A 12578-nucleotide genomic window follows, 5' to 3' on the forward strand; every position below is an offset into this window, starting at 1 on the left:
AATAGCCCCCTAAAGTGTTCCCCCTTAGTTGCTTTGCTTGTCTTGGAGTCCTGATACCAAGAGGCAGGGGAACCGCAGAGAAAGGCTCACAGGGTGTTTTTTTGATTGCCATCCAATCCCCCCTCCCTTTCACCTTGGTGGAATCCTTCTCCAGAAATTCTCTTCCTAACACACAATGTAAAGCCGTCCTTTCTGGCTTGGGGGCCAGTGGTGGGCTGGTCACTTCAGAGTCACTTTGGAGAGAGCTCAGAAATGCCTGAGCACGGGCACACGTGTCTTTGCGCACACATGGAGATGGGTTTTTTTAATAGGTGTTGCTTTGTAGCTGCTGCCTCCCCACCCACCCCTTCTGTCTTTTGGCTGAGCTTGAGAGGGGAGCGTGGTGGGGGCAGCCACTTTGGGGAAATGGGGGCAGAGAGCGGCGAGGACGAGGCAGGCTCCTGACTGGCAGCCTCTCGGCATCCTTCATGCTTGGAGAGAGCACAAGAGCTGATCCTACTAAAGGAGCAGCTGCAGTGATTACATTGCAAGCAACAGCCTTCTTGGCTCCGGGTGCAGGGGACCTTTTTGTATATATGCGCGCGCGCACGCACACACACACACACACACAGAGCTCTGCTGTTGTGTTGCTGCTGAGGATTTAAGATGCACAAAGGTTTGAGAGCTGAGCCTGCAGTGTAAGGGCAAGGGAGGAAGAGTGAAAGGAAGGAGAGGGAGGGCATCCAGAAACTTTCCCTAGTTGGTGGGGGCCACCTCTTCTTCTTTTGCTCGTGCTTCAGACCCCACTGTTGCGTTAAAACAAATAATCCATACCCACCTCAAGCAGCAAAAGGCTTGCAGAGGACGTAAAAAGTTTGCATGGTTTTTTTATTGTCTGTTATCTTTATCCCCCCCTCCTTACAAGAGGCAAGGGCGGACAAATCAAGTACACAATATCCCTAACACAAAGCCTTTATTTATTCCCCCCCCCCCTACACACACACCTGTTGGCTTCTGTCCTTTTCTGTTGTGTCTTTTTGCAAGATTTACTGAGCGATTGATACTGAGAACGGAGGATCCTGCAGGGGTGGGGCATCTTGCAGTTGGGCTGGCTGAGCTCGAGAGGGGAGCGGGGTGGGGTGGGGGTAGCTGCTGGGGGGAAAGGGGGCAGAGAGCGGCGAGGCTTCTCCTTCATGCTTGGAGAGAGCACAAGAGCTGATCCTACTACAGGAGCAGCTGCAATGATTGCATTGCAAGCAACAGCTCTCTTGGCTCGGGGGTCCGGCAGCCAGGAGACGCCAGCAGCCAGCTCCGCCTCCTGGCAACCGGGTGTGCGGATGGAACTGCTGTGCTGGGACGGGGAGAGGGAGCGATTGGAAGAGGAGGCGGGGAGGGTGAGCTGGCATCTCCCAGCCTGGCCGCTGGGTGCCCGAGCAGCCCAGGGGCAGGGAAGCCAGGCCAGTCACCCTCACCCAGGCCACCCCTTCCCGCCTCCTCTACAAATCCCCCCCCCACGTCCGGGTCCCAGCAGCAGGTTTGCATGGCCCGCCGGTCATCAGGAGTTGCCGTCTCCCAGCTCGGCTGCAGGACACCCCTCCCCCCCGCTGCCAAGCCCGGCCGAAACAGAGCCAGAGCAGCTCTGAGCTCCCCTCCTCCTTCGTCCCTCGCTGCAGGCTCCAACGGCTGCAAGGTCTCCATTCCTAGACTCAGTGTCTGCTGGGCTCTCAGTGCAAAGGCAGGCCACCGTCGGGAGTGGGCGGGGCTTCGGCTCAGGAGTCGTGGTGTGCCCCCACGTGACCTACAATTCTGCTATGCCCAAGGCAGCTGCCCACTTTGCCCTATGGGAGGTCCGCCTCTGCTCCAACTATACAAACCAAACATTACATTTCCAAAGTTCATCATTTCTGTCATTCTGGAAAATATACCCCTTCACAGAACAGCTCACAAGAGTGGTCCCATTTATGCAAAAACAAAATGGCACCAAATGCTTTCTTACTCAGTCATCTGAGAATAAATTATATCTGTTCAATTATGTTGGGAGCTAATGTATCTAAGTTCATAAACACAAGTCCAGATTTTCCTTTACTGCAGGACTGTTTTTAATAAATAAATAATGCAAGAAATTTGTCTGGTAGCAAGAAAAATATTTGCGAGTATACTCTGGAATCATTCCTCTTCAATTACCAAGTTGATTTAATATGCTCTGTTTTGCTGAGAATATATTTGAACACCCATATTAATTCTGTCTCCTTGTGCGAACCACATAAATCCCTTTTAGATTCATATAGTTCTTTTTTTAATGCTGTGCCAAACTTTCCAGGGAACTGAATTTTCAAACTAAGCTTCACTATAAAAAGAAAGATGTATGAAAGATGAGGTGTAAACACATGATTTGTTCGCGATTTCACATACTGGCTTTTTATTTTTTGGCTTTTCCAATAATTTTCAGGTTTTTTTTTAAACCAGACTCGAAAAATACTGAAAAAATTGATCACTCCTTGAAAGTCCTTGCTGGAGTTGCTGCAAGTCAGTTGCAACTTGATAGCACATTTGTATATACACAATAACTTCTCCTTGGGGGCAAAATAATCTTATCAGCAATGAAGGCAGAGAGGCAAAACTTACCAATAGTCCATGTTTAGTATTAATAATAATTAGAGATAATGCATTATGATGATAACTATTCTTGCTTTTTTTAAAAAAGGGTTCAAAGCTCAACGACAGTTAATGTCTCTTCCAGCCACATCAATAGTCCATTGGAGGCCAGCACTGCTCTTGAGAGACTTTTGCCACTCAAAACTTTTATCTGAGGTTAAATAATAACCTCTCAGGAATTCAACGGGAATAAATAAACGATAGCTAGATCTAATTGCTCTCTGGTCTCTGAATCTGAACAGAGGTCAATGAGCGTTCTTAAGTCTAAGGCTCATTCTGCACATGCAGAATAATGCACTTTCAAACTGCTTTCAGTGCTCTTTGAAGCTGTGCGGAACAGCAAAATCCACTTGCAAACAGTTGTGAAAGTGGTTTGAAAACGCATTATTTTGCATGTGCGGAAGTGGCCTAAGGTTAGGTCAAAGGAAGCTTGAGCCATGAAGTCAATCATAGTGAAGATCATGGTTCATCTGCCTCAATTTCCATGAAGTTATGTGCAGATCAATGATGCTGCTACCCAAATCACCCAGTGCTAAACGCAGAAAGACGGTAAGGCTTTAGCACCAAGATGCCTTACATAAAAGTTGAAAGAGTACAAATATGCCCTTTCCATGTGGTTTTATGGTGTTGCTGGGAGTCTTTTCATTTTCTGTTGCTCATAGTCCTCGTTTTGTTTGCTTCTTTTATGGCATTTTTACATTATTTTTGCAAAGTTTATATACCATTTATACAAAATTCTTACAAAAAAACACAGGAAGGAATAATTTGATTTAAGTTTTGTTGTTTTGTTAGTACAATCAGGGATGACTTCAGTTTCATCCAAGCTAGGGGAATCCATCTCAGAAACTGGAATTTTTGAACTGGACTGAACTGGAACATCCCTAACAGTTGTATATCAATGAATATTGATATATTTTAATGAAGAATTTTTAGACTGCTGTTCTCTGGCAAAGGACACAAATAGTGTCCTGAGATTATGAAAACAACCTCAGGGAGTAAACCAATTGCCATTTGGTTGGATGATAGATGTGGATTGGGTAATATGTAAGTGTACACTAACAGGATTACTGCCCTTGTCTTAAGAAAGCACTTCATCTGTATCTATCCAGTGATAACACTTCTTTGGTAAATTTCTGTTTGCCCGCACTTAACCTTGTGGCTTTCTTTTTATTCACAAATTTATTAATTTTTTATTTCTTTTTCATACCTCTGTTGATACTTGATCCGGAATACAGTCTACTAACTCAGATACAGATACGTTTGGACATGTTGGTGAGAATTCTGCAAAAAGACAATTTATAGTGTTACTCAAAATACATACATAAGAACCCTCTGCCCAAGGTCTCCGGCAATCACTAAAGTTGCCCCATGTCACGTCTAGGGTAACCAATGTCCAAGTGAGGCCTGGAAATTCCTGGAATTACAGGTGATCTCTAGGATACAAGGATCAGTTTTCCTAGAGAAATTGGCTGCTTTGCAGAGTGGACTCCATGGCACTGGTTCTCAACCTTCCTAATGCCATGACCCTTTAATGCAGTTCATGTTGTGGTGACCCCCACCCCTAATTATCTATTTTACAGATGGAGAACACTCATACAGAGAGTCTTAGATGACCTCTGTGAAAGGTTCGTTCGACCCCCAAAGGGGTCATGACCCACAGGCTGCTCTATGGCATTATGTCTCACTGAGGCCCTCCCCTCTCCAAACTCTATGGCCCCTTCTGCACGGGCGGAATATGGCGGCCTGGGGACAGCAAAAACACCATCCCCAGGGAGCCATTCGCACAGGGGGTGCAGCTGCTGCGCCACCGCGCCACCCTCGCGTCACCTGACAGGTGTGAAGCCGGCATTTCCCAACCTCGCTTGGGGAGCGAGGTTGTTGGGAAATGCTGGCTCCAAGGCGCCTTCCCCCCCCCACTCCCTCCCGTCACTTACCTGGTCTCCGGCCCTCCGGCGCGTCGCCAAGGCCTGGGGACATGCCCTCATGCCCTGCGACGCTCAGGCAGGTGCGCAGGGCCGGGGGGCGTGTCTCCAGGCCTCGGCGACGTGCCGGAGGGCCGGGGACAAGCCGGGTCGGCTGGGCGACGGTGCTCCGTGGCGTCGTCGTCCCAGCGTCGTGGGGTCGGCGTGGTTTATGCCGACCCAACCCCTTCCGCCTCCGTGCGGAAGGGGCCAAACTTCCTCAGACTTCACTCCTCAAATTCCAAGACTTTCCCAATCTAGGGCTAGCAATTCTAGTCATGGGACATCCTATGTCAACCAGATCCCCCACCTCTTCACATAGCTGCTTTGAGAGGCAGCAGACATTTCAAGGCGCTAGAAATACGCCTCCCATTATAGTGGGAGGAGGCCTGTCCATCCTATTCCACCACCTTTCATTTCATGTAAAAGAGAGGACTGGTTTTCTGCTTGATGTAAATAATTACTTGTTGCTCTATGTTGTCAGCTTTCCCATTCCTCTATGAAAAAATACGGCATGACGTTATAAAAAAATAAGCAATATACGAGGTAATGCCAGTGAACTCCAATAATTTCTTAATATATCATTTGCTTGGTTTTGCTTAAGGAAACATCATACGGCAACTCCTCTGCCCTTTCATTTTCTTGATCCTAAGTGAATAGCTGAAAACACCTACAGGGTACAGAAATTTCCACTATCCATTTGAAGATTTGCTGATTCACCCTCACGGACTATTTGGTCTGTGCTCCTGTGCTCATAACTAAAGAACACATTCCCAAAAATTACTTACTTCAAAATAATTTATTCTTTTTGCCGTCAAAGCTACATTCAGGCAAAACATGTTCTTTTGAGCCAATTTATTTAATGAAAATACAGGGTTTTTTTTAAAAAAAAAGTTATGTGTTCTGTGTTTTTCTAAAGTGAGTGGACAACAACCTGGCAAATTAAGTTCAATGTGGGTAAGGGCAAGGTGATGCATATTGGAAGAAAAAACCCTAATTTTAAATGCATGCTAATTAGGTATGGGTGAGACTGAGAATTAAGGTGATTTTGGAGTTATTGTGGAAAACGTAACAGAAGCTTTTTACAAGGCAAGCTTTATGGTAGGAATTATTAGGCAAAAGATTAGAAATAAACTGACCAATATGTAGTGCCCTTATTTGGAATATGGTGTGCAAGTCTGGTCGCCAAACCTTGAACAGGACACTGCAGAACTGGGAAAAGTACAATTATAAGAGGGTTGGAACACCTTTTCTACAAGAAAAGGCTGCAGAGTCTGGGACTTTTCAGTCTAAGGGAAAAATAGCTAACAGGAGACTCGACAGAGATTTATAAAACTATATGGGATGGAGAAAGTGGATTGAGGGAGTTTTTTCCTCTTTCTCACATAGTACTAAAACTCGAGGGCACCGAAGAAATTGTTCAGAAATAGGCTCAGAACAAACAAAAGGAAATACTTCTTTACTCAACAAGTTATGATGATATTCACTGCTAGGGAAGGTAGTAATGGTCATGAGTACAGATAGCTTATAAAGAATGATAGACAGATTCACGGAATAGAATAGAATAGAATAGAATCTTTATTGGCCAAGTGTGATTGGACACACAAGGAATTTGTCTCCGGTGCATATGCTCTCAGTGTACATAAAAGAAAAATACATTTGTCAAGAATCATAAGGTACAGCACTTAATGATTGTCATATTGAGGAGAGGTCCCTCAACGGCTTAATGATTGAGGAGAGGTCCCTCAACGGCTAGTAGCCATGGTAACTGAAGGAAGTCTCTTAATCCAGAAAAGACGAGTTTGTTTTTATATGCCACTTTTCTCTCCTGTAAAGAGTTTCAAAGCAGCTTACAATCACCTTCTCCTCCCCACAAGAGAAACCTTGCAAAGTGGGTGGAGCTGAGAGAGTTCGAAAAGAACTGTAACTAGCCCATGGTCATCCAGCAAGCTTCTTGTAGAAGAGCAAGGAAAACAAACCCACTAGATCACAGTACCCCACCCCCCCCTCATGTGGAGAAGTAGGGAATCATGTGGAGAAGTAAGGAATCAAACCTAGTTCCCCAAATTAGAGTTTATCGCTCTTAACGGCTACAACCCACCAGAGACAGTAAACCTCTGAATTCCAGGGTTGCAAGGCAGTAACAGAGGAGGACCTCAGCCTCCATGGCCTGTTTGCCCTCCAGGGCAACTGATTGGCCACTATGTGAAACAGGATGTTGGACTAAACACAGCTCTGGTTTGATTCAGAATGCTGTTCTTATGTTGTTACCCCTTTACAGTGGCTAATTAAGAAGGCATTTCAGTTTTCCAGTGTGTCAGGTACATGAAAGTAGTCACTGTGATTTTGTATAAATACTACCTCCATCATTTCAGTAGCTAGACTGCTGACGGGTCAACCTGGCCATGTGTGTACACACAACACTGGCTCCCAATTCACTACTGGACCCAATTCAAGGTTCTTACATTCATGTTTAAATGGCTTGGGTGCCATGCATCTGAAAGAGCATCTGTGCCCATATGAATCTGCCCAAGTGCTGAGGTCAAGTTGGGGGGTGGCTCTTGTGGTGGTACCTCCCCACTGTATTATAGGAGGAGGGAGTATATGGGAGGGCTTTCTCCAAGGCTACCCCCAGACTGTGGAACAGTTTCTCCATGGAAATTTACCTGGCGCCAACCCTCTCTGGGTTTCGGCATCTGGCGAAGATCTTCTTATTCAACCAGGGTTTGGGATTTTGACCTCCTAGGTGCCCTCTTTGGTAGCTGCTGGTCTGGGGCTGGGGAGGACTTGTGGGTGAGTAATGCAATGTTTTAAAAGATTGTCTGTCTCTCTCTCTCTCTCTCTCTCACACACACACACACACACACACACACACACATATATGTTTTAATTGATGTTTTACCATTTCTAATTTTGTAAGCCATCCTGAGATCTCTATATAGGGAGGGGTATAAATCTCAATAAATTAAGACAGACATTTCATATATCTGCACCAATATTTGCACCATACTAGCATCCAAGCACACGTTAACTGATCAGTCCTAAGCAGAGATAGAACCTTCAAAGCTCATTGACTCCAGTGGACTTCCAAAGGTATAACTCTGTTTAGGATTGTACTGGAAGTGCAAGATCATAAAAGAAAATATGTTGATGAACCCAACTTTCAGACATTCTGAATGAAAACTTTTCTGTCATAGTAAACATTCTTACAGTTTGGACTTCATGGAATTTAAATAATTAGATTTTGTTACCTTGTAAACCTTGTGAATCTTTTACACCAGAATGCCCAGTTGCTAAAAGGCCAATCAGCACACAGGTTACAATCACCAGCAAAGTGAAGAGAGTGATGAGGGAAATTTCTAATCCAGTGAATTTCTTCCTTTCCTTCCCCATCTAGAGAATCAGACAAACAAAAATGCTCTTGTCAGCAATTATGTAGCAATTATGTAGCAAATAATTAATTTTAGAAAGCATGTATCATTTGACCAAAGTGGTTAAAATACACCAAGTAGTTAAAATGCACCGTTACTACCCATGACACCTATTGGAAACTATATCAGAAGCAATTTTGTCACACAATTGGTCTGGGTTATTGGCTGGTCCAGATAGGATGAGTTCACCTCTGCATTGTAGAAATGTCTCTTCAACTCCCTTTCTAATTGCCAATTATTAGATCAGCATACAAATTCCCAAACACAGATGTTTAATTCTTCTGGCAAGAAGTAACTCACTTCCAACAGCCAAATATGCAGAAAAGCTTAAAGGTATTCCCTGGACTGAAAGAAAAGTGTTCCTGTACATCTGGAACTCTTGAGACCATTTTGTATGTGTTGTTATACTGTATTTTCAGAAACTTGACATGGTGTTTTGGAATCTCTTAACAACTCCAATGTTTTGTATTTCAGGAACTATATTATTCTGAAATTGATATTTTCAGATAATGTGGGCTGGCTGAGAACTGGGCCAGCTTTTTTGCATACGTTTCTAATTGATTTTAGCATTTAAGTGTTATGGTATTCCTCTTGTCTTGTTTTACTTATAATCTTACCAATCTATGGTTGAAGGGATTGAAAATGAAGTAATATTAATTAATTAACTCTTTTTAAAAAACCCTGTATCACTCTTAGTACCACTGAAATATAATACCTATGCACTTCTATATCACAAAAATACTCCCACAGACTGACTGACAGAGCAATCTAGAGACATTTTGACACTTCAGTTGAATATTGTGAATCATATATTGTGAATATATATGACCAAAGGATTTGTCTCCTGGATAAAAACATTTGTCTACTGGATAAAAACCTTCACCATTGTAAAAATGAAAACACCTCCATCAAATGGTTTCCCTGTTTTTATAGCCTATCATATAATGATGATGTTTGTTGTGAAAGGGAAACCAACAGGAATATGGGTCAAAATACACTTTAAACTTGATCTCATAGACTGGGATTTGCAAGGAACAAATTTAGCAGCTGCTTCTGTTGTCAGACAGTCCCAAACTGACAGGGTCCTTAGGAAAGTCAAAAACAGTGTCCATCATTGACAAATGCTCACTGTGGAAGTGGTAGTACTCCACAGCCAACTGCTCAACCAAGTGTGAAGAACAACATGGAACCACTAATGTTTAACTATAGCTAGCAATAAAACACATTACAATTAATCTCGAGCATTCTGACCAATCAACTGGTGGTAGAGACTGCATTTGTTTCTCACATAAAAGCATTTCACCTATAAGCTGAAATGCAATGAAGTTCACTGTTTGCTTTAAAGGTACAACAAGGATAAATCATTTCTAGAGACAAAATAATTTTCAATATATATAAACTATGAAATTGTTCAGACATAAGAGAGATGATAGGCTCAAAAACTATGTAGATTCAAACTGGAGTGCAAATTCCCTCAGTGTTATTTACATTTCCTTTTCATCCTAGGAATCTTCCTCAAAGGGATGGTTTTTTGTGATTTCCCCTTTCTAATGAGGCTGAAAGGAAAGGACAGAAGCAACAGAGCTTCCACATGGCAGGTTTCACCACACTTTCCCTATCCTGTTGTCTAGAGGTATCAACAGGACTTTAACAATATATATATTTTAAACAACACTAGAATATTATTACATCAATATAGTGTTGCCACAATATGTGCAGCAGGGTCTGTGAATTCCCATTTTCATTTTTTAAAAGTAAGCCTGTTACCCTTTCCCTTGCAAAGATATGCCTTCTTATATTTCCACAAGGGAAGAGGCTAGAGCAGCCATTTTGAGTCTCTGGGCACATTTGGAATTCTGACATGGTACAGTGGGTGCAGAAACAGAATGGCTGCCACAGAAGGTGAAGTCAGCCACAAGATGATTACCATATCTTAACTTCAGTTACACAGTGTAGATCTTTGGGATGTGCTTGCAGCTGTTGCCAAAGCAACATTTTAAAACATCTATGCAGCCAATCAAATCTCCAATTGTCAGTCAAAAGCCTTGCTAGGCAAAAGCCCCATCCACACTCTAATAACACTTGGTGGGTGCAAGAAAAGGTATTGGTAGATGCCATGGTGCCCAGAGGCACCATATTGGGGATGCCAGGGACAGAGACTTACATTAGTTTCAAATGAAAGCTAAGAATCAGAGAACCTGCTATACCCATTATTGCAATGGCACATTGATTTAACAATATTCTAGTGACATTTTTAAGATCCCCTGGTGGGAGGGTGGGATGAAATGGCTATCATATGAGCCATGCAGCAGCCATTCAGACATCACTGTGTTCTCTCCTAGAACATTGGAGCAAAGCAGATTTGAGAAAGATTAAAGAAAGCCTGGAGGAACCTCTAGAAGTACACAAATTCATCACAATGCTGTGAGGAAGCAGGAAATAAAAAAAACTTTCCAAAAGGACTACATTGGGGGGGGGGCAATAACCCATGTGGAAGGTAGCTTAACCATCTATGCCTGCCACTGAAGAAGAGGATGCTGTTGAAATGCAGCAAAAATTAAGTCATTGAATTTGCATTTCATAATATGAGTCCCACAAGCAGGCCTGACTTGTTAATTTGTTGCATAAGGCAAAATAAGGGACACTTGGGGGGGGGGGGCTCTGGGCAATGAAATTTGTGTAAAGCAACATAATGCAAAACAAACTTGTAATGACCATATAATATTACACATGTATTTAGCCTTCAACTTACATGCACTGCATTTAGTGTATATTTCCATCGCAAACCAAATTCCAGACAAAGGAGTCCCACATGTCTATTTTTAATTATTAAACTCATGGGGAAGATTTTAAAAAGGGGGTATATATTCTACCCACATGCCTAAAAAACTCCCAAAAGCATAAAGGGGTTAGTGGCTGTTCTTAAGGTGCATTTTTTTCTTACGGGGGACAGCATCCTCAAAGGAAAAGGTTCTAGAAAAACTTTTATCTGGATTTTAACCAAAACAAAACAAATGAGATAGCTAATTTATCCCAATAGCATTTGCCGGGTTAAAATGTAATCTATTGCGACCACTGGTATAATCCTATGCACACTTACCAGTGAACCGAGTAGGATTTCCCTTCAAACAGACATGCACGGAGTTTTGCGTTCCTCTCCTCCTTCGGCTTTGTATGTTTTTTTTATGACCCTCATCCCATCGTTCAGTCTTCTTGCCAATTGGTAACACTCCCAAGTGCAGATAGTTATTTTTACAGGTGAACTGTGCACAGATGACCTGTGTGCTCTATTTAAAGCAGCCCTTCTCGCCAACAAACAGTTGAAGGCAAATGTTTAGGCTGATTTTCTTTATCCTTCATCCCAGCTCCAATGTGTAAAAAATTCTATATTTTGTAAATGCATATAGCTGTTTGCTATAGACTGTTTCAAGCTCAAAACATTTTAATGCCACTTTAAAAAGGGAGAGAGAAAAAAACATTGCACAGTACATAAATTACAATTCTTTTGCCCTCTCTGGAGAGTTTATATGTAACTTTAAAGACAGTGATTAATGACAACAGGAAGATCCCATTTGGCATTCTACAATCAGTAGAAGAAACAGGGCTTTTTCCCTATCATTCATGAAAATCAGAACACAAATTTCCCTTCACCATAATTCGGAGTAATTGTGAACTAAGAGCTCACACTACAGCAGAATTATTGATACATACTTGCCAATATGAGTTTCAAAGTTGTCTGTTGGAAAGAAAATGGCTCAAAACATACCTTTACACCTTTTTGGTTTCCCCCATGCACCACTGTTGAATGGCCTCAAGGCAATGGTGATTGGTTACCTTGTAAACCTGACCTATATACTGATCTCTTATCAGTTTATTACATTATATTTTAACTAGGCTATCAGCAAAATATACATACATTCAACAGGCTGATCAGGTGTTCCCTTTGCACTGCTGAAACAGACATTCCAGCTGGTGGTTAGCTAGTTAATTAATAATAATTTTATTCATCCTATCAGTCACATAATGGTTAACAAGCAGGATAGTAATGAAGCTCCATTTGGTCAAGTATCTTTTCTGCTTTTTTCACCCTCTCCTTGGGCTTCTGAATCATTATAGTTCATTATTGCAGTTGGCCTTTGATTTTTCTTATCATTCTTTCTTTCCCTCTCTATAACCTCAGGATAACCCAAATATTATTTCATGTGTGTGTGAGAAAGACACAGGATTCACAACATAGCTAATAAGGTACTGATCACTAAAATATTTACAGAGTGTAAATGTATGCTGTGATTAGTAGTATGCATACGTAGTCTTAGATATATAATTTTAAAATAGTAGAAAAGTAGGCAAGGATTCTCTATTTTTTTTATAAATCAAATGAAAAATTCCATCTTCTTATCTACCTACTTGCTCACTACAGCTAGAGTTGCCACTCTAGGTTTGGAAGTACCTGGAGGTTTTGGGGTGGAGCCTGATGAGGAGGAACTTCAATGAGAAGGGGAGGAACTTCAATGGGGTGCAAAGTCAATCTTCCAAAGTAGGCATTTTTTTC

General features: G+C 42.3%; 1 protein-coding gene across 1 annotated transcript in view; it reads right to left on the reverse strand.

The window, feature by feature from the left end:
- Window positions 1-11252, reverse strand: part of SI (sucrase-isomaltase) — a 143387-nt gene extending 132135 nt beyond the window's left edge. Inside the window, exons 1-3 of the mRNA XM_048507076.1 lie at window positions 11127-11252; window positions 7847-7988; window positions 3842-3915 (exon numbers count right to left, since the gene is read on the reverse strand). Coding sequence (XP_048363033.1) covers window positions 3842-3915; window positions 7847-7988 — 216 coding nt within the window. The 5' untranslated portion in view covers window positions 11127-11252. The remainder of the gene's footprint in view (window positions 1-3841; window positions 3916-7846; window positions 7989-11126) is intronic.
- Between the last annotated feature and the right edge of the window lie 1326 nt (window positions 11253-12578).

This window comes from Sphaerodactylus townsendi, linkage group LG08 (assembly GCF_021028975.2).
Source record: "Sphaerodactylus townsendi isolate TG3544 linkage group LG08, MPM_Stown_v2.3, whole genome shotgun sequence".
Classification (NCBI taxonomy): Eukaryota; Metazoa; Chordata; class Lepidosauria; order Squamata; family Sphaerodactylidae; genus Sphaerodactylus; species Sphaerodactylus townsendi.